This window comes from Arvicola amphibius, chromosome 11, assembly GCF_903992535.2.
Source record: "Arvicola amphibius chromosome 11, mArvAmp1.2, whole genome shotgun sequence".
NCBI lineage: Eukaryota > Metazoa > Chordata > Mammalia > Rodentia > Cricetidae > Arvicola > Arvicola amphibius.
The window spans coordinates 45040405-45062048 of record NC_052057.2 but is presented as its reverse complement, the minus strand read 5'-3'; the positions used below and the strand labels follow the sequence as shown (position 1 = coordinate 45062048).

General features: G+C 43.8%; 1 protein-coding gene, 1 non-coding gene and 1 pseudogene across 3 annotated transcripts in view; 2 read left to right on the top strand and 1 right to left on the bottom strand.

The window, feature by feature from the left end:
- Positions 1-3708: 3708 nt before the first annotated feature.
- The window catches only part of Gpr160 (G protein-coupled receptor 160), a 48370-nt gene continuing 30434 nt past the window's right edge, over positions 3709-21644 (bottom strand). Inside the window, exons 3-6 of one of the 2 annotated variants that reach the window (XM_038347140.1) lie at positions 20752-20872; positions 18988-19170; positions 17449-17620; positions 3709-5006 (exon numbers count right to left, since the gene is read on the bottom strand). In XM_038347140.1, the coding sequence (XP_038203068.1) occupies positions 3939-4943 (1005 nt within the window). In that variant the 5' untranslated portion in view covers positions 4944-5006; positions 17449-17620; positions 18988-19170; positions 20752-20872 and the 3' untranslated portion in view covers positions 3709-3938. The remainder of the gene's footprint in view (positions 5007-17448; positions 17621-18987; positions 19171-20751; positions 20873-21644) is intronic. The other variant, XM_038347141.1, reaches the window with a different exon arrangement.
- LOC119826018 lies at positions 14114-20841 on the top strand (annotated as a pseudogene).
- LOC119826983 lies at positions 15538-15640 on the top strand. The gene has a single exon (XR_005287535.1). It is a non-coding gene; the product is annotated as a U6 spliceosomal RNA (small nuclear RNA).

The following is a 21644-nucleotide window of genomic DNA, read 5'->3' as shown; positions in this document are numbered from 1 at the left end:
GTAATTACTGAAGAAATATCCTCCCCCAGCTCTAAGATTAGTCCTGAGCTCCATAATTGGGATTACCACAGTGTGACGGAATGCCAGGTGAAACTCTTCACGTGCACATATTCATCCATTTGTCAACTATTGCACACTTCGCTTGTGTGCAGCATAGACGACTAAAAAGAAAAGAACAAATCAAGTCTTCCCAAACAACCTCACTGCTGCGTAAGCATGTATGTGCTTACTCCCAGTTAGTGCCCTGTTGCCTGGGAACTGGGGTTATTAACAACCCCTCTCATACTGCACATCTGTCGACAACAGCGAGTGAGGGTTGTGACAGGCAGTGTCTGACTAGTCCTGGGCATGGTGTGTGGCAGGTGAGAAGCTGATGTGGAATCTCAGACATCTTTAGATCCAGTATTGATAAGAGCAGTTTTCTAAAACAGAAACACCTGAGAGGAGGCCAGAACAGGCTGCTGCTGTTTCTCCAGTGTTGACTGTGGTGTGCGCTGTGTCAGAAGAGGGATGCACTGCATCATGACACACAGGTCCTGCTGCGCTGGCAAGGATTTGGGGAGTAAAGATGGAGTCACAATCAGTTTTAATTGGGTAAATTCTCTTGTAACTCTGGGATTCTGTGAATCAGGCTGTAATTTTTTCTTTAAATACTAATATCAGTTGATGATACTAACATTCTTTATAAAGATATAAAAATATATTTTAAAAACTTATGTATCATAGCTGCAGCTTTTTAAGGTGGAAAAATGTCCAAGTAAAGTGTTAGATGACTATATATGATGGATGCATTCAAACAGATGTTCTTTTTTTTAAGTTATACTAATCTAAATAGCCCAGTAATCTGGCCTTTAAATTGTTCTGTGATGCTGGTTACTCTTAAAGTGTTTTAAGTTCTTTAAAGTATACCTAAATTGTAAAATATCCCATGCTATTTATATCTCTGTTGCATTAACACTGATTTTGTAGATGTATTCTTGGAACTTCATACTTCAGCCAAGAATACAGAGATTGTAATTTTGTGTGTGATTTCTCACATTGATGGACTGCTAATCACCTCATTCAAAAGATGGGTCTTATTGGTTTTTTTTTTTTTTTTCCCCAAAATTGAGAAGTTCTTGGCAAGTGCAGGATTGTGCTAGGAAAGCAGGTTGTGTGTTGCAGACAGTGTGCACAGGAGCGGATGCTGACAGCAGGAAAAGACTCCAGCCTCTTGATTCAGGTAGAATGTTCTCTTTACTGCTTCAGATTTGTTTCACAGGGGCAAGTTGCTGTGATTAACTACTTTTTAACCTTTTAAGCACATTAAAAAAAAATAATCTTACTTTTGATTCTCCCCATTGTTTTAAAATCAAAGTTTCATAATGAAAAAAACTCAAAGATGATTCATCAAGGAAAAAAGCACCATCAAGGGGGAGAGAAAATGTGTTTTAATCTTAGAGAAAGCAAATATTAAGGTTATATGGATGTGTCTTACATGGGATGTTGTATTAAGAGTCCTCACAGAAAATGACATAGTTGTAGCACCTTAGCATAGACTTCCTAGACTGGTGTTCATAGCTACAGTTTTACAATGTATAACCTGAAAATGAAGTTAATTTTGCATTATAAGAGCACACCATTATCTATGTAAAAACTGTTCATTTGATGTATTTTTTTAAGAAAAGAGAAAGCACTTTCATATTAAGTCGCATGTGTATGAATTTTAGACTTCCTGTTTGTATGTCTATTCAGTGAGTAAAACAGAGCATCAGATGTTTGCTGGCGATGTTAACTGCTAATGGAAGCACCTTATACTCTGCTGCTTAAACTTGCTTGGATTGCACCTTTGTTACCTGCACACTTTCACATAGAGTATTGTAACATGGCTTTGAGTGGGTCTGGGTGGAAGATTAGTGGTGGGCCTACAGGATCTTTTATTTATGTTGTTTATATTACAATAATATATTGTAGACCAGTTGTAACTTCAGTTCTTTACAAATAAAAACATGACTGGTTATTGTATTTTTGCTTCTTTAAGCTTTTGAGAGATGGGAAAGTCTAAGTAAAGACCTTAACGGAGGGCTGAACTGGTTATACATTTCCTAGCATATAATCTACTAAAAGTATACATTAAATTCAATATACCTAAGTATGTTTTATTCTCATGTTATGGCCAATTGGAAGGTGGAGACAAACATGGCAAGGAAAATGTGCACCGCCGAACTAAAAGGCCAGCTCCTGACATCTGAGCTCAGATGCACCATCACAGGAGCACGTCTGCTGCCCTGGGTTCAGTCCCCAACATCATGCAGATCAGGTGTGGTGGCTTTGGATGTAATTGTATCTATTTGCACTTTAAAACTAGAACAATGTAATTTTTTATTCCTACTTTCTCTTAGGTGTTAATGCCTAGTTTTAAACATTTTAAATACTACAGCCTAATGATTGAGTTCTGTTCCTTCCAGTGTCTCTTTGCAGCACCACTGGTCACAGATGAGCATATGACTGAAATCAGGTCAGCCGTTCACTGAGGTTATATAGCTGAAAATAGGAGCCATAAATTGGGATAATAGAAGCCCAGGTTATTGGCAGCTGGCATTTCCTCTGCATTAACAAAGGAAACGTGACATCCCAGCGATGGTCTCCTAGTGTATTTCACAACCTCACTGTGCGAGTGCTTTTATTTATTTATTTTTGGTTTTTCGAAATAAGGTTTCTCTTTGTAGCTTTGGAGCCTGTCCTGGAACTTGCTCTGTAGACCAGGCTGGCCTTGAACTCAAGAGATTTGCCCACTTCTGCTTCATGAGTGCTTGGATTAAAGGCATGTGCCACCGTGACCCAGCCTGTGCCCTTTTTCTTAGAATGACTCAGGTTGGGTTTGCATCACAAGGTGTTGTCTGGAATGTTTGATATCTTAAGTATCAAACGTAGGTCACAACTACTTGTTAAAACATCTTGCTTGGTGGGAGAGAGACTAAAAGATCTCATGTGGCCCAGGCTGACCTCAAGGTTATAAGGATGACCTTGAATTTCTTGTCTTCCTGCTTACAGCTCCCCAGGTATTGCAGGCACACACTACTACACTACAGCATACATAAACTTTGTGTGTGCTGTAAGCACACTTCCTAGCCCCAGCCTCTAAGCCGCTCATGTTAGAAATGCTAGGGAGGCTCTTGAAACACATGGTGTTTCTAAAAAGCAGCCAAGATACCTATGTAGCTTAATTCATAATATGATTTCAGCCTATTCTGACTTACATTGCTTCTCTGTAGGGGTTGTTTTCCCAGGAGATTGGAAGTGATGAGAAGTTGTGCCCAGGAGGTTTGGAAATATGTGGAAACATTTTTGATTGCCACTTCTGGGGAAGGTGTCACTGGCATTTGTACAGTGTGTGGGGTTACCCTAAAAGACAGAATCATCTAGCCCTAAATAAGAGTCTAAGGCTTTTTATAGTCTATGTTGCTAACATGATTATGATCTGATATAAATGAACATGCAATTGGCATGTTATGGAAAGAGCCCCTATGGATCCCAGATCCATAAGCTGAACAGCTGAAACTTTCCAGGAATATTTATATCTTAGCTATATTTAAAATGAGCTAATATTTCCCTTAAAGTTTATTTATACCAAATAATTTTAAGTCTATTTTTTCTCTAAAGTTGATAAAATATTTAAGTTCAGATCTTAAAGTTGGCAGTGAAATCTCAAATTTAAAAACATCAAGCTGGCCACATGTTAATGTGTTTATTTGACTTTTGGATTGACCTCAAATACTTACAGTGTTGCTGAACAGGCATAGAAACTTCGTTGTGTCCTTAGCACTATCTAATATCCACTACAGAGAGGCTGTGCTGAAGAGTTCTAAGTTAGGGGGACACGCGCTTCAGTTCTGTGTCCTGAGCATCCAGGTCTGTCCGTGGTGCTTCTGGAGTTCCTCCCAACACAGCCTAATCTGTTAACAGATGATTATGGATACGGGCCTCTCCACTTGCTTAAGTCTATGGATTGGAACAAAACAGCATTTCCAGTTGACAAAAGGATCCAGAGGTAATGTGCTGTCCCTTAAATAAAGCTTCTGGCAGTTAAACCAAGAAATCGCAGCAATGAGAAAACTGTTGACAAAGTACAGCCAGGGCACGTTCATTTCTACATATGCTGGGATTTGAACTCTGAGTGAGAGGGTGAGGACCTGAAGTGCTACAAAGGGAAACCAGGTACCAAGAAAGCACACAATAAGCCTGGGCAAGAGTGCTTCTCTAGTGCTCACTCCAGAGTGGGATGGGAAGGGACAGTAGAGGACGGTCTTGTTCATATAGGATGCTATCCTAATAGCGTGTACCACGGCAACAACTTCTGGCCACGAGATCAGAAAAGCCACACATAAAACTACCAGTATAGACAATGACAGCCAGTAACTCTGTGTGCTGACATAGGAAGGGCATTGGTGCAGAGAAGCGCTGTGTGTCTGCAGGCTTTGTGAGATGGCTGGCTCTCCCAGAACATATGCAAAGACTGAAATCCAAATTAAAATGACTGTCAAGAAATAAAATAACTTTTGCCACTTAGATGAGTGCTTGGTGGCTCCAGACAGAATCAAATAGTAGTCTATACAAGCTAGTAAGCAAACTGGATAATGCAAAAAGCCATAAGTGAAGGAAATGATTTGTGTGAGCAGACAAATATGATACTGTGTAAACCTGATACCTAGAACTACAAAGTCCCTGAAGTAGGACAGAATGGAAAGGCTAACCCACAGCAGCAGATCAGCAAACGCTAGTGAGAAGCAGAAGCACTCCATAAAGCCCCAGTGGGTGTCTTTCCTTTTCAACCCTAGTATGAGGATGTTCAATAACGTTTTCCCAAGTATGATGAGGAACAACAGACAGCTAACATCTACAGGATGCTTCGACTGGTGTGACAGGTGCTGGAGAGAGCAGTTCTCTGAAGGAAGAGCTGTCATTTTAATTCAAGACGATCTGATGAAGACATAGGACAAGAAACAGCTTCACTTTGTTTTCTTTCCCTGCAAAAAGAAGAAAAACCTTGATGTTATCTCGGTGGTCTCTCTACTGTAAAACTTCCCATGCGTCTCCATCTGCACAGGCTCGTGACTTGTGACTGAAGTGGCATTTCTAGTGACAAACTGATGCCCAGACAATGATCTCTCCTAACACTATGAATAGAGATCACGATCAAACATTAAATATTACATGAAAGTGTGACTTCTCTATTAAGTATGATTTTTAACAACTTGTATTTACCTCAGTCAGAACATTAGAAGAAGCAGGCCTCAGGGTAATTATCAGTTGCTCCAGACAAGCTCTCTTTTTGTCCTTTTGACAGTGAAACTTAGAGGTTATGTGTAGGAGCCATTCTGAGTGGCCATTTTCACATTTTTCCATCTACATTTCTCTGAAGCTTAAAAATTGCTAGGTTGAGAATAATGGGAGCCTATGAGAGAGCAGGATTTCTCTTCAGGATATACTTGTTTAAATGTGGCAGCTGGGGAGAGAACACAGGAAAGAGCAGGACTGGAGGAAGGCATAGGTGCCTAAGAACAAAAATACAAGAGCAAAGGGCGGGAGCTGAAGCTTGAGTGTTAAATGCATAGACAAGTGGGAAAGCACTCAGAGAGGAAGAAGATTCCAGAAATGGCCTTTCAAGAAAAAAAGATTGGATAAAGTTTATTGTCTGGAATATACAAAACCCCTCCTGGGTTTGATCCCCAGGACTCCACCAATGATGTAGGTGTGTCTTCTATCTATCTGATGATTTCATTGGTTAATTAATAAAGAAACTGCTTGGCCTAATAGGTTAGAACATAGGTGGGTGGAGTAGACAGAACAGAATGCTGGGAAGACGGAAGTGAGGCAGATGCCTGAGGCAATCATCATGCCTCTCCTCTCTGGACAATCGCCAGGATTCTCCTACCTGAGACAGTCGCCATGATGCCAGCCACCAGGTCAGACATGCTGAATCTTTCCTGGTAAGCCACCACCTTGTGGTGCTACACAGATTACTAAATATGGGTTAAAGCAAGAGAGAGTTAGCCAGTAAGAGGCTAGAGCTAATGGGCCAGGCAGTGTTTAAATGAATACAGTTTGTGTGTTGTTATTTTGGGTGTAAAGCTAGCTGTGCCTGCAGCTCTCACTACACACCCCCTCAAAATCCCAGACAGCAACATATCTCAAACACACCACCAGCAAGAAAAACAGCGGAATCCTAACAACAAATCTGAGGGATGTCAACAATTAGATGGGTTAAACTAACACATGGTAGGCATATCATTACGATGTGCTGAATGCAGCCATTAAAATGTCAAGAGGGCTGGGATGTAGCACAGTGGTGGTACATTTGCCTTGTATGTTCACAACCCTGGGTTTGATCCCTTCTACAAGAACAACATTAAAAAGCTTATTCAGATAGGAAGATTAATTCTAGTGAAAGTAATTTCTATTGTTGAAACTTCACACGTTAAAGTAACGATAAATTTCTACAGTATTTTAAGTGAAATACAAGGTGTAATATTACGCAACATAGAGGCATAGTGGCATGTGTGTTGAATGAATCCCAGCTCCTAGGAGGCACATGCAAGTGGATCTCTTGAGTTCAAGGCTAGCGTGGTTTACATAGACATAGAACATCCAGACCAGCTAGGGCTGCAGATAGCTCATAAATAACTTAATGATACACTTGAAAGCTTTAAAAAATAAGAACAGACACCCAAAAAGAGTAGACAGGAAGAATTAAACTTAGAGGTGAAATCAATGAAATAGAAAGAACAACAATACAAACAATGAAAAGATGATTTATTTCTTTCAAAATAAATTAACGGTGTTGACAAACCTTTAGCCATATTAACCAAAAGAGAGAAGATCAAAATTAATATTAGAGATGAGAATGACATTACAACAGACACTGAGGAAATTCACAGAATCATAAGGACATGCTTTAGAAATGCATTTCTGTATGTGTACAACCTATCAAAGTTAAAAATTGAAATAGACCCGCAACATCTTATAACATCTAAAAAGATAGAAGCAGCAATTAAAAATCTCTCAACTAAAAAAAGCCTGGGCCAGATAGAGTCAGTTTGGAATTTTTCAAAACCCTCAAAACACCAGTATTCCCCAGGTTATTCCATTATACAGACCAACTAAAGAAAATTAAGGACCAATATTTCTTATGAACATAACTGCAAAGATTCTCAACAAAATACCTGCAAAGAGAATCTAAGAAGACATAAAAAATGTTATTCACTATGATAAAGTTGGCTTCCTTCCAGTGATACAAGAGTGGTTCCATATAAGTTAATCAATAAATGTAATCCTTCACATAAATAGAAGGACAAAAACCACATGATCAGCTCATCAGTTATAGAAAAGGCCTGTGACCAAAAAAAAAAAAAAACACAAAAAACCCCCCAAAACCCACAACATTCCTTCTTGATTCATTTTGGAGAAGAGAAAAATGGAACAGGAATTACGTGGGGCAGGGCTTGGGAGCACATAGTAGAGAACAGACTATGCTGAGCAATAGCCAATATTAAAGGCCTTTGAGTCAGTGGTGGTGCACATACACCTTACATTCTGGCACTTGGGAGGCTACCCAGGGTGGGTGTCTGAGTTTGAGGCCAGGATAGTCTACAGAGTGAGTTCTAGGACAGTCAAGGCTACAGAGGAGCTGTCTTAAAAGGCCCTTGGAAAGTACAAGTTTAAATGGAGTTATGCTGGAAGTGATAGGCAATACCCAATTAGATACCATACACCTTCCAAATCAAACCACCAGTACCTGGGATGGGTCACATTATTTTTGAGTTGTTTGCCAATGATGTTCATACACCTGCACCCAAACATCATAACCTATTGCCAATGTATTGGTTGCCCTCTAGAAATTGATGGTATAACCCTATTGCTAAGCTGGACAGTGGTGGCACACACCATTAATCCCAGCACTCAGGAGGCAGAGGCAGGTGGATCTCTGTGAGTTCGAGGCCAGCCTGGTCTACATAGCAAGTTCCAGGAAAGGCTCCAAAGCTACAGAGAAATCTTGTCTTGGAAAAACAAGTAAATCTCTATTTCTGGAGATAACACATACTTGAGAAATCTAGCTGGTACTGACCTGGAAGCTTTCCCCCTACTGGGTAGTTTTATGTTGCTGGAAGATACTATACATGCTACCAGAGGAGAAAAGTAATTGTCTCATCCAGCTATAACTCTGAGCTATAACAACAACCTGCCTGGTTATAGTGGCACAAATGTTATAGAAGTAACCAACCACTTTTTTATTGGATTTAAGGCCTGTTCCACAAGACAGAACCCATACCTGAATCTCAATAAGGTCCAGAACCTGTGGTTAGATAGGTCATGGGCCCTAAGAGGAAACCTATTATTCTGCTAAATGGATATAGCAATAAAACTATTCCTAATGACTTATTGCCATAGCTGTAGCCCAGTGTATCACTCAGTCCTTATCAGAAACACTTATTATAGTAGTTGGCAATTAACATACAGACCCACAACTGGTCAACATGCAGAGTAAGAGACTGCAATTCCAAGCCCTACTGGAGAGATGGCTCAGAGGTTAAGAGCACTGACTGTTCTACCAAAGGTCCTGAGTTCAATTCCCAGCAACCATATGGTGGCTCACAACCATCTGTAATGAGATCTGGTGCCCAATTCTGGCCTGCAGGCATACATGGAGGCAGGAAACTAAATATAATAAATACTGAAATTCCCAGCCCTAAATGGGATATCTGTATCTTATCCTTCCTCTCAAGGCTCAAGATTCATGTGGAAGGTGGTACAGAAAGATTTTAAGAGCCAGAGGTAGTGAATGTCTTCAAGGAAGCTTTTCTGGACACAACAGATGCACATGTAAACTGACAGAGCTTGGATGACATGCACACGACCTGCACACACTCCATCCACACTGAATCCCAGAGTGGAGGAGGGGATGTGCCACAAAGTCTAACCCCTAGTTGAGGAGCTATTGGCTTGTACTGGTGTCAGGAGAGGGAGAGTCCATTTTCCTTAATAGAATGGCACCTGATATATTGGCCACACTACAGAGCAAGACCCATTCCCAGAACTAGTTGGCCAACATGAACTGGCTCGATGTTTTGTTTTTTTGAGTACGAGTGGGGAATATGAGGAGAGAAAGAAAGGAGGAGGGAGGGGATGAGTAAGAATATATGAAGTTGCGTGGACAAGGAGATAAAGCAGGCAGATGAAAATCAAAGTGCATGAGATTTTCAAAAAATATTTAAAACAATAACAGCAATATATCATCAAGTTCCTGTGAAATTATATATTCCTAAAATACTAAACTATAGACAAAAAATAAAAAAATGGTATAGTAGTTAACACTAGTAGGTATTTCTGTCTTTAGTAAACTTTACAGAGTAAAGAAGATTGACAGACCTCAGTTGCCTGATGATCAAATAATTTCAAGGGATTAGTGAAGAGACTGGGGGCAAAGATGTCAGTGTGCGGAGGCCATCAGTCTGTTCAGTGTGGATTTTCTTTTAAATGGCCTGGCACTTTTTATAATCAGAAAAATAAGTTCCATATTCTCAGTTCAGAGGCCGTACCTGAAAGAGGTTGTCCAGTGTCAACAGGAATAAGAACAGGTGTCAGGTACAGTGACTGGGGCCCAGCCATGCAGCCCAGACAACCCCAGATAGAAGTTCCAAGCCCAGGGGTTGGTCCTCTCTGCTCTGATCACCTCCCCTTTGGGGCCTCAATCTGGCCACTGGGACTCCAGGGGATCCAGTGTGGGGCTGGCTACCCTAAGATGGGACTTTGGCAGGCTGAACAACCCCTGATCACATGTAGTAGGGACAGGTGCAGGCTCAAAGGTGTAGTAATAGGCATCAGAATCAGGGTTGAACACTGTTGTAACGGGGATGAAGAGTCTGGTTAGAGGCTTCTAGCTGCCCTGTCAGTGTCTGGGGTGGAGAAAGCCCTGAGAGGTGGGGAAGCAGCCACGGAGTCACCACCCCTTTACATCTCTTATGCAGCTGGAGGATCTTCAAGTAGACACTAACATCATCCCACAGCCAAATGGTGTGAGCTGAAACCGGCCAATCAAATGCATGCTGTGGCCCTGAGTCACTTAAGCCACTGTGCTCAAGGCAGGGAACACAGAGGGTGTGAAGTGGGGGACAAAGTGAGGCCTAGGCTGGCACTCCATTGCACATGCCCGTCACACACAGGCAGACATGTACACACCACTTGCACCTGCACACATGCATGAGAGGCTCAGAGATGCAAAAATGTTGTTGGCAATTAGAGGAACCAAAAGATGTTGAAGGATCCCAACATGTGAGGGGCACAGTAACACCAAGAAGCCTGACACCTATGGAAGGGACAGTAGGATGATGCTTCTGATGAGATTAGCCTGGGCCTGCTCTCGGCACAGCAGGGGCTCTCCTGCCTTGACCTTAGGCAGTATGTGAAGCATCTAAAGAGTAAGGTTCTCACCAGTGCAGCCCAACTGCAGTGTGACAAATTCATCTAGGGAGTTCTCTACAAGCCTCATGCTCCAAGACTCACAGACGGGGCTTGGCAGGCCAGTTTTGAGTCCACTGTGTCCTCAAGGGCCTGAAGGGAAGGCCCAGGATCCAAGGCTGGGGTTGACAGGCTGGCACCAGATCCAGTAGGTACTGCCGCCTCGGTTAAAAGAAGAGGCTGTGGGGCCAGGCCTGGCTGCCCCAGAAGTGAAGGGCGAAGCAACGGTTGGGGTTTGCGAAGATGGTCTGGGCCCAGAAGTGACCACAGGGCCTTCTTTGGGCCCACGAGGGGCTGTTTAGGTGGGCGAGATTGCTCTGGGCTAAGATGTGGACACTTCTGCTGTGACTGCCTAGGACTCAGCAGGGCAGGCTTTGGACGGCTACTCTGCTCTGGGCCTTCAACTAATTGCTCGGACTGTCGACAACTGGACTGGCCCAGGAGAGATCTACGGGCCGGCTCTGCGGACTCAGTGTGGATCTTCTGACCCAGCACCATCAGTCTTGTGTGCCATAAACTTATTAAGGTGTACAATTTATTTATATGAAAATGTAAAAATTGTGTTAAAAATACAGTATTTTAAAACTATAAGTATAAAAGAAACCCAAGAAACAAGCACTCAAGGATTTTCTCCCATCCTCACTTCAGTTTAACTTGACCCTCTCTGAAAACGGTCCACTCCAGATCTAGCAAACAAGGACAAAGAAATGTAGCTGCCCACCTGATGGATACTGCATGCCCGGTGGGTGGTGGCCTGAATAAGGAAGGAAGCCTGGAGGGAAGGACAGACCACACAAAGCTCTCCTTGGAACAAGAGACAGATTGGCTTAAATTTAAACATGCCAATGTTGTTTTAAAATGGGGGTGATGGAGGAAAATGCTGAGGGATCACATTTATAAAATCCTGGGCCAGGAACTGGCTCAGTGGTAAAGAGCAAGTACCCCCATAGAGGAGCTGGTTTGGTTCTCGGCATCCATACTGAATGTTTCATAGTGATCTCCAGTCCCGGGATCCAAAGCCTCTGGATTCTACGGGCAGCTGGACTCAAGTGCACACAAATACACAATTAAAAATAAATCACAAAAGTTCAGGGCAGGTGAGCTGGTTCAGATAGTGAAGGTGTCTGCTGCCAAGCCCAATGACCTCAGTTGAACCCACAACCCCATGTGATGCAAGGAGACTCTTTCAGATTGTCGTCCTCTGACCTCCACACATAGACTGTGGTTCCTCCCAAAATGAATGAAAATTAGCAATTTCTTTAAAATCCAGCCTTAAAATGTATCTCTGGAGTAAAACAAGCAAGAGAATGCTCTATCTTCACTGATTCTATTGCTTACATTGTCCATCCAGACTGGAATTAGCAAAGCCAGAAAACGCTGGCTAGTGTCTGGAGCACCCAGTGTTCCCCAGGGGCTCAGGAAGGCTCAGTTCTAAATCTTGCCTGGAACGGCTGGATGAAGAGTCTGAAACAGTGTGTGGGAGAATCACATACCTGGGTGAAAGCCCAGGGAAGGCACACATCTGGAGGTGGAAAAGCAATTAAAGGGAGCACGTAAGAAATGAAGTTCTGGGTCATTTTAAAGTGGTTCCTGAGTATGGCTATAGAAAATAAAACTTTCTCAGATGAGACATTTCTTAGAGAATTTTATACATGTAGTCCCTTCTTGCATAATCTACTACAAATATCCAAAAATTCCAATATTTTCTCCTTTCAGTAGGCTCCCAGTCCAGAGCTTCCCTCGAGAAGGCTCCACGGGGGTTCAGAGATGTACGGAATGAGGTCCTTTCCTGTATCTACTCATGTGCCTCAAGTGCAACCTGGAGAGCACACATGGAAGGCCTTTCCCAGACATCTTGTCTTTGAGATCTGGCCCAGCAGGGAAGCGTTGGCAGACCTGCGGAGCCCTTCAGTGCTTTCTATCTATAGCACCACGTAGCCCTGGCTTCCTAGAACTCGCTCTGTAGACTAGGGTTCACAAATTCCTGCCTCCTGAGAACTAGGACTAAAGACATACACCATCACACCTAGATCCTATCTTTAGATTAGGCTATCTATCCTTACTATACTATACTAAATGCTATACTTACTATACTATACTATACTATACAAAATGCTATCCTTTCTAAACTATACTATGCTATGCTATGCTATACTAAATGCTATACTTACTATACTATACAAAATGCTATCCTTACTATATTATACTAACATGCTATATTTATTATGCTACACTAACATGCTATCCTTACTATACAATACCATACTATACAAAATGCTATTCTTACTATACTTTACTAACATGCTATATTAACATGCTATACTTACTACACTAACATGCTATACTTACTATACTAATATGCTATACTTATATGCTACATTAACATGCTTATACTTATTCTCTTCATGACTTGAGCTTATTGTTTTCATTTTATGTCCTTCAGCTGCATTACCGTTGGCTCCTTATGTGTTGTTTTACAAAAGGTGTGCCTAACCTCTGTGGAAGGAAACATAAGTGACCATCATTAGCAGCCTTTCTAGTAAACAGTCTAAATGTCCCTGTAGAGAAAGCAAACATCTTGGACTAGAGGCAGCCCAACTGCTTCCCATCTCGGTTTCTTTGAGCAGCAAGGAGGAGGCCTGGCCTTAGACTGACAGTCCCCTTGAGATGTGGAGCTGGGCACACCTAACACAGCATCTGCTTAGAGTTTTCCCAGTGTCCGCACAAGTAGTTCTTACTATTTGGTTTAAGGATTTCCTAACACTTTTGCTCTAAATAATTTTTAAATGAAAAATCACTATATTTCCCCAAACCAAAAACAATCGAGCAAATTTACAATTTCACAATTGCTTTAGCATCTAGCTGAATACTAGCTAAATTCTCATCTGCATTTAATCTGTCTAGATACCCCACATATTGTATTGCTTCTGGAAAGTTCTCTGTACATTCATGAGAGTTGGAGAGTAAAAAGGGTTAGTAACTTCAGGTACTTTTATAATCCAGCAATCGTGTTGCAGAATCTCATTTCTGATCCTAAGTTTCTGTACTGATTCCAGCAGGAGACAGGTGCAGCCGGTGTCGGCACTGGGCCTGGGGTGCAGGACACGGACAGCCACAGCTGTCTGTGTGAGGCAGCTGCATGGAGAGGACCTGAGGAGAACTCTACTCGTGAGCTTGTCAGCATCCCACATACCCTAGTCCTAAAGTCACAAGTGGAAAGGAGGAAAGGGGCCCAGCCTGTCCATGAAAGCAACGTCTAAAAACAGGCCCCATCCAAATGCAGGGGCTCTGTCACTGCGGTACCCACAGGAGACTGCAGTCAGCTGTTGGCTCTGAAAAGTATTCTTCCAAAACATAAATGCACACTCTTTTAAGATGTAATTCTTGCTTGATAGTGGTTTCGAAACTTGTTATATACAACTTATAAGGTACAACACTGAAGTTCCTGAAATATATACACAATGAAAATTTCCCATTTTATTTAGTACTTCAACAGCCTGTGTTGTCCATTGACACCCAGCACACATTACACACCATGTACACATACACATTAATTCCTAGGTTCTGGCTGGTAGACGGGCCCATGGAGGACATCACATGCTAGGTGATACGGTTCAGGATGACGGAGGTGCTGCCAGTGTGGCACCCTGGCTATGGGTAGGGCCGCTGAGGAGTCACAGTCGATTCAGGGCGTGGGCAAACCTTCCCTGCATCAAGCCGCTGGGGTTTTGAGATGACTGTTAAAGCCTACCCTGACTAGTTCTCTGTGTCCTTTGAAAATGTTTTTAAACTCACGTTATTTATTTCACAACAGAAAAACTACAGAGAGAACTGTAACTTTGAAAAGCAATACAAATGTAAGAAAATTGGTTAAAATTACAATTCAATTTTAATTTAGGTATTCTAGTAGCTTTTAGGTTTCCTTCTGACTTGTTCAAACAGGAAAAGAATATCTCAATTCAGTGGTCTGAATTTGAACATCAAGAAATGAATGTTGAAGCCTGGCGGTGGTGGCGCACGCCTTTAATCCCAGCACTCGGGAGGCAGAGGCAGGCGGATCTCTGTGAGTTCGAGACCAGCCTGGTCTACAGAGCTAAGCTAGTTCCAGGACAGGCTCTAAAGCCACAGAGAAACCCTGTCTGGAAAAACCAAAAAAAAAAAAAAAAAGAAGATAACAAATGACTATTTGGAACCATTTTTCCAATAATTTAAGCATTTGTGATAGCCAGGCAATGGTAGTGCAAACCTTTAATCCCAGTGCTCAGGAGGCAGAGGCAGGCAGATCTCTGTGAGTTAAAGGCCAGCCTGGTCTACAAGAGCTAGTTCCAGGACAGACTGCAAAACTACAGAGAAATCCTGTCTCAAAAAAAAAAGAAAGAAAAAGAAAGAAAGAGGGAAGGAAGGAAGGAAGGAAGGAAGAAAGGAAGGAAGGAAGGAAAGAAAGAAAGAAGGAAGGAAGAAAGGAAGGAAGGAAAGAAAGAAAGAAAGAAAGAAAGAAAGAAAGAAAGAAAGAAAGAAAGAAAAAAAATCACATCTTGGGGCTGAAGAGATGGCTGTTCTTCTAGAAGACCCAGGTTCAATTCCCAGCACCCACATGGCAGGCAGCTCAGAACTGTCTGTGACTTCCCATTTCCTGCTGAAAAACACCGATGCACATAAAATAAAAATAAACATTCGTGATGAAACAGTATAGATACTACCAAAACTCATCCACAAAGAGAGTGCTAAATATCTTTATTAAAGAAACCAACCCTGGCTGGAGACACGGCTCAGCAAGTAAAAGAACTCACTACATTTGTAGAGGATCTGGCTTTGGTTCCTAGCACCCACATAGCGGCTCACAGCTACCTGTAACTCTAGTTCCAGGGGATCATCAGCAGGCAGTAGGCACATCGGTGCTGCGTATGCACAGTACAGGCACAAATACCAATGCACATAAAATATGTTAGTTTTCAAACATCTACTTAAAATCCTTTCCTGAAAAAGTTTCAACACAGTTGCTTCCCTTGATTGTTTCCACCGAGTGTCTAAGAATAAGTATAGGGGCTCGCTTCGGCAGCACATATACTAAGTTGTAACCATATGGAGATCAGCATGGCCCCTGCTCAAGGATGGCATGCAAATTCTTGAAGTGTTCCATATTTTAATGGAGTGCTCCCAAATGTGTTAGGAGAAAAGGTCTGTGCTAGCAGAGCCTGGAACATGAAGGACTTTGAGAATCAGATCACTGAGCTGAAGGAGGAGAACTTCAATCTGAAACTCCGCATCTACTTCCTGAGGAAAGGATGCAGCAGGAGTGTGCGGGCCCCACTGAGCACATCTACAGGACGGACACTGAACTCAAGGTGGAAGGGAAAGTCTGAAGCAGGGAGAGATCAGTTGCTTATCAGTGCCTCCAAAGCAGTGGAGAGTCTCGCCGAAGGTGCAGCAGGTGGAAGACCTCCTGACGGAAAGATATATCTTCTAGAAGATGTGAAAGCCACCCAGGCAGAACTGGAGAAGGCCTTTGCAGAGACAGAAACAGAGAAGGCATTTCGCCTCAGCTTGGAAAGCAAGTTCTCTGTGATGAGGAAGATGCAGGAGCGGGACCTGCAGTTGACTCTGGCTTTGGAAGACAAGGACAGACTGATTGAGGAGTTGAAGCTGTCTTTGAAGAGCAGAGAAGCTTTAATTCAATGCCTTAACGAGGAGAAATCTCAGGTGGCATCTCCTGATGAGAACGTGTCATCTGGAGAACTCCGGGAACTTTTTCTGCCTCTCTGAGGAAGCAAAGGAGAGAGACGCTGAGGCTGCACAAGGGAACGGCAGAAACAGAGACATCACTTGGAAGGGAAGATCCAGGTACTTCAGGAAGACCTGAGAGAGAAGGAAAGAGAAATTGCTACAGAGGAAAAATAGCTTAAAGAGGGATAAAGCCATTCAGGGCCTAACCATGGCATTAAAATCAAAGGAAAAAGAGGTTGAAGAACTTAACTCCGAAATCAAAGAGCTCACTGCTGCTCTCACCAAACCTGGGGAGGCTCCCTTCATAACACCGGCCACAAAATTCCAGGGGTCTGAGGGCTATGAGGCTGCCCTGGCAGAAAAGGAAGCCTTGTTGGCCGAGCTGCACTCTGAGCGCTGAGAACCACAGACTGCTCAGGAATGTTAAAATGGTCATCCAAGAGTTGAGTGACCTGAAGAAGGAGAAGCTGAGACTAGAGAGGGACCTGGAGGAAGCCCACCAAGAGGGGAGCAAATGGGCCCACACCATCCATGACCTTGGTGAAGCTGAAAAACTAAGGAATGAAGTGAATGGGAGAGAGAAGGCAGTGGAGAGGCATTACAGGAGTCTGCCAAGCGAAAGCAGTACAAAGCTCCGCACTGCAGAGCAAGTGCTCGGGTGTCTAACAGAACGTGGAAGTCAGAAGAACCTGCTGCTTTGGGAAAAGCATCTATCAGACTATGAAGGGCTGACAGAACTTAAAGATGGAACAAAGCATCTATGCCCATCTGGCAAAGACTCTGCAGGGCTTAGATAGTACCAGCGACCTGCAGGCCGAGCTGAACAGCTGGAGCAGGATGGGCCTGCCTATCGGAATCTGCAGAAGGCCCTGCAGGAGCAGCTCAGTGAAATTTGGAGGCGGGAAGAAGAACCTTTTTCACCTTCTAGTGATCGGACATCATATCTATTTGCCTTAAGAGCACAATCAGTTTCAAGTGGAGCATTTTTCTCAAGAAGAACTCAAGAAGAAGGTCAGTGAGCTCATACAGCTTGTGAAGGACCTGCACACAGACAACCAGCACCTGAAGAAAACCATTTTGATCTCTTTTTCCTGGGTTTCCAGGAAAATGACAGACTTGAGTCAACAAAACAAACAGAGATCATGGAGGACAATGCCAAGAGTGACTGCAAAAATGAATATTTAAGGCATATGGATTCCAATATTTTAGACCATGACGGGGCCGACACACCTGGTATCCTTGGAGACCAGAGCCTGGAAGACAAACTCCTGGGCTTGTTTGTCACTTTGTTCCAAAAGAAGACCACACTGTTGCTGGGTGCCAGACCAGATCTTCTGAAAGCACTGGGTGCCTTGGTTTTGGAACGAATATACTCGGGAGAGCAGGAACTTCCTGGGATCACCTTGATGGTAAAGCAAAGAAGGCACTTCAGCAAGTAGCTGTTCAGCTGAGAGATGAACTTGACCTCTCCTTCCCAGACGACTCATTCTCCAAGTCACACAATGAACTCAAGTCCACATGGGGGACCTGGCGAGTAAAGACAGGTGACAGAGCCAAGGTGGAGCTGAAGAATGCCTCGGTGCAAACTGTCACCATAGAGGACACCCCCCCCCCCATGAATTCAAATCTAAGAGGAAGAGAGAAGCTTGGGAAGAGAAACCAGAAGAGGCCACGTTCAGCACTGACCCTGAGTCAGAGGCCTTGTGTGAGATGCAGGGCTATGAGCTACTCCCCTCCCATTCCCTAGTACAATCAACGAGGATGCTGAGAAGACAGACTTGATGCTCCAATTAAAAGCTTCTGAGTTACTGGAAAGTGTGTATGACCTTCCTGCTTCCCCAGAGGTGGTGGGTCAGCTCCAGGGCCAGGTTCTAGAGCTGCAGGGGGAGCTGGAAGAGTGTGAACCACGCAATAAGAATCTCCGTGACAAGTAATTCTGGGAGAGGCAATGATGGAGGGATTGCCACTACCCAGCCCTGCATTGCTGAATGGGCCTGTGACTGTTGTGAGAGCAGTCTACCAGGACAACACAGGCGAGCACGAAGGACCTGAAACCACACACTCTGCTTGGAAAGACAAGGAAGCGGACAGTGACCAACACACAAGCTTTGAGATCGGTTCTGAAATGTGTCCACCTGATGACCTTGCCCTATTACCAGCATGCAAAGAGAACACTGGAGACTTCTTAGGCCCAACCTCTGTAGCCACTTACTTGAATTCTAAGAGTCAATTCTCCATTAAAGACAGTGTGATTGGGACTGACCAGTCTGAGAACATCAATATCCCCAACGACACAGAAGCCTTAAAAGAAAATCCATGCTTTGCAAACCGAGCTGGATAGCTACCAGAACTTCACTGTCCAGTTACAGAAGCCTCTCAGTGCAGTGAGGCCATTATCAGTTTTGTGTTGAGCAGATGGGGCTCAAGATGGCTTGAACAAGCCTATGAGCCAAACAGACGATGAAGGGATGACAGTTTCAAGTTTGCACCAAGTACGGTATATGAAGCATATGAAAATCCTCTGTCCTCTAACCCCAGAGATGATTGACAGCGGGATGCCAGAGAGCCTCACACAGCAGCGGGTGGAACAGAAGGAGCTACAGAAGAAGCAGGATTTTAATCTGAAACTTTTCAGTGAAATCCATAACCTGGAGAACAAGTTCCGAGACCACTCCCCATCAAGATAGGATTCACTGGTTCTGTCCCACGCCAGGGAGCTCTCCCTTCAGCGGCAGCAGATTAAGGATAGCCATGACATCTGTCACTTACCGTCAACACATGAGCACCATGATGAAGGCATTCGAGGAGCTTCTGTAGGCCAGTGATGTGGATAGTTGAGTGGCTGAGGGCTTCCGGGAACAGCTAACACAGTGTGCTGAGCTGCCTGAGCAACTGGAAAAGCTGGTTCTCCATGGAGCATTGGCCGGGGCAGAAACACGTCCCCAGAGGAAACTACAAGAAAGGTTACAAACTGAGGAAGACAACTTAACCCATCATCATCTCCTGCCTGACTCTCCTGGGCCTTCGGCCTCTCACACACAGTCAGATGGTGTGATGTGTGGGTAAGTCCTTCCTGTCCCGAGACCAGAAGGCAGACAAGACTGGGAAGCTCCCGACTATGGAGAGCCATTTTCCTCAAGACTTACTAATGGAACACATACAGGAAATTCGAACTTTGAGAAAACGTTTGGAAGAACCTATTAAAACAAATGAGAGGCTCCGGAAACAGCTGGAACGGCAGGGGTCTGAGACTGACCAAAGTTCCACAAATGTTTTTGCTTATGGCTCAGAGCTGCACAGCTCTCTGGCATCAGAGATATATTTCCTGAGGAAGCAGAGCCAGGCCCTCCGTATGATGCTTGAGAAAGGGGCCAGAGATAAACAGAAAGGGAATGGGAAATGACTTGACCCTCTCTAGGAAGCTGCAGGTCTCGAGCACCTTCAGCTAGAGCACACCAGTGTGAAGGGGTAAAATGAGAGGCTACAGAGATACACACGATCGGCAGCTGACCCAGGAGAGCTGCAGCCACCACCAGGAGCTGAGCAGGTACAGGAGGAAGTGAAGTCAAGGCAGCAGCTGCTCTCACAAAACGATAAGCAGCTCCAGACCCTCCAAGTGGAGCTGAAGGTGGATGAGAAGCTGGATGAGGAACTTAGGAAGCTACAGAGCGAGGCCCAAGGCGAGACATCTAGAGAAGGCTGGAATGGGCCTGATTCTTTCAGTGACCTGCATGGCCTCCTAACAGAGATGAGGGCTCTCTGTGAGCTGCTAGAGAGGAGCATCCAGACTAACAGTTCCCTGAGAAGCAGCTGTCACAGGGAGCGAAGACACCCCAGGAAGGGGCCTCACTCTGGCTGTCAATGCCCTGTCACCGAGTGGTCCCTTCAGCTGGACATACATGATGGCAATGAACATCCTGAGGCCAGTGATAATTCATTTGATCTATCTGAGTCCACCTAGGCAATGGCACCAAAATCAGCTTCCGAGACTCCTCTGCTCTCTGGAACTGATGTGGACTCCCTCCCCTGTGACAGTAGCACATCCACCATCAGCCCCCCTTGCATGCTCTGCCTGGTTGCTGAACACCATGTGTGGGCATGCAAGAGTGGCCACCATATCCTGGGCCTGACTGAGGACCATGATGCCCTCCATAAGCAGATCAGCCGTGGCCAGATACTGCTTGCCGAGATGGACATTCAAACTCAAGAGGCTCTGAGCCCCACAGGTCAAAAACTGGGGCCAAAGGTTCCACTCTCTGTGCCTCTGAGCAAGTTTCTCTTCAGCATGAGCACAGCCAGGCTGATCCTGGAAGAAGCCTCAAGGTTGCTGACACTCTTCTGGAAGGTCTTAGTCCCCACAGATGGCCAGTGTTCACTTCACTGCGAACAGACTGAAGAAATGAAGGCAGAGATCGCCAAACTACACAGAAAGTTGTTTGAACAGGAAAAGAAGCTGCAGAACCAGCAACACTTCTGCAGCAGCAGAAAAAGCACCAGGAGAAAGTCATCTGTGATCAGTTGGTCATAACTCACCAAGTCCTTCAGAAGGCCAGTCGAAACCTGGAGCAAAGGACTAGGACTGCCCATTCGGGAATATCCAGTTCCAGTAGTCCAGGCTCATGAGGACACCTTCTGGCTAATAAAGCTTGTGGTTCTGAGAAAAAAAAGTAAGTATAGACTGTGAATAGTAGTTCAAGAAAAGTGTATCATAAATCAACATACTTTATGAACACAGTAACACAAACCTTTAAGAGAACACTCACAATGGAATCTACTAACACAAAGTCCTACAGAACTTTTCCAACCAGACAGGCAAGATTAAGACACACCTACACCTCATGCTTAGCTCCCAGGGCAGCAATTTCCCTCGAGGTCATGCTATATCCACTCCATGCCTACTGAGTGTCTCACTAGGAACCCCCACCCACGCAATGTGCAGGAATAGGAACTCAAAGGAACACAGACTAAAAAGAAGTAAAACTACCTTCATTTGTGGGCGACATGGCCATGTACTTAGGGGATTTTATGGAGCCAAAATAAAGCTTGGCTAATTAACACAAATCATGATTCTGTTTATGTAATACTACAAAGCTGTACAAGAACAGGACAAATGAGAAAAACTTAAGGATACAACTGACAAAGCACAATATTCTGAAAACCAAAAATCATTATGGAAGAGAAGTCCTAAATCAGTGAGGAGAGACACAGACTAGAAGACTCAAAAATCTTATCTTATGGAAACTGACAAGCTGATTTATGATTTATCTAGAAAGATAGATGTCCTGGGAGAATGAAAATGATTTGTATGAATGATTTTATGTAACATTTTATCTAACAATTCATATAACCCAACTTTACTTGCTGTAAGTACAGAAACAAAACCAGCATGGTATTAGCATAAGGACTTTCCAATAAGTCAGTGGCAC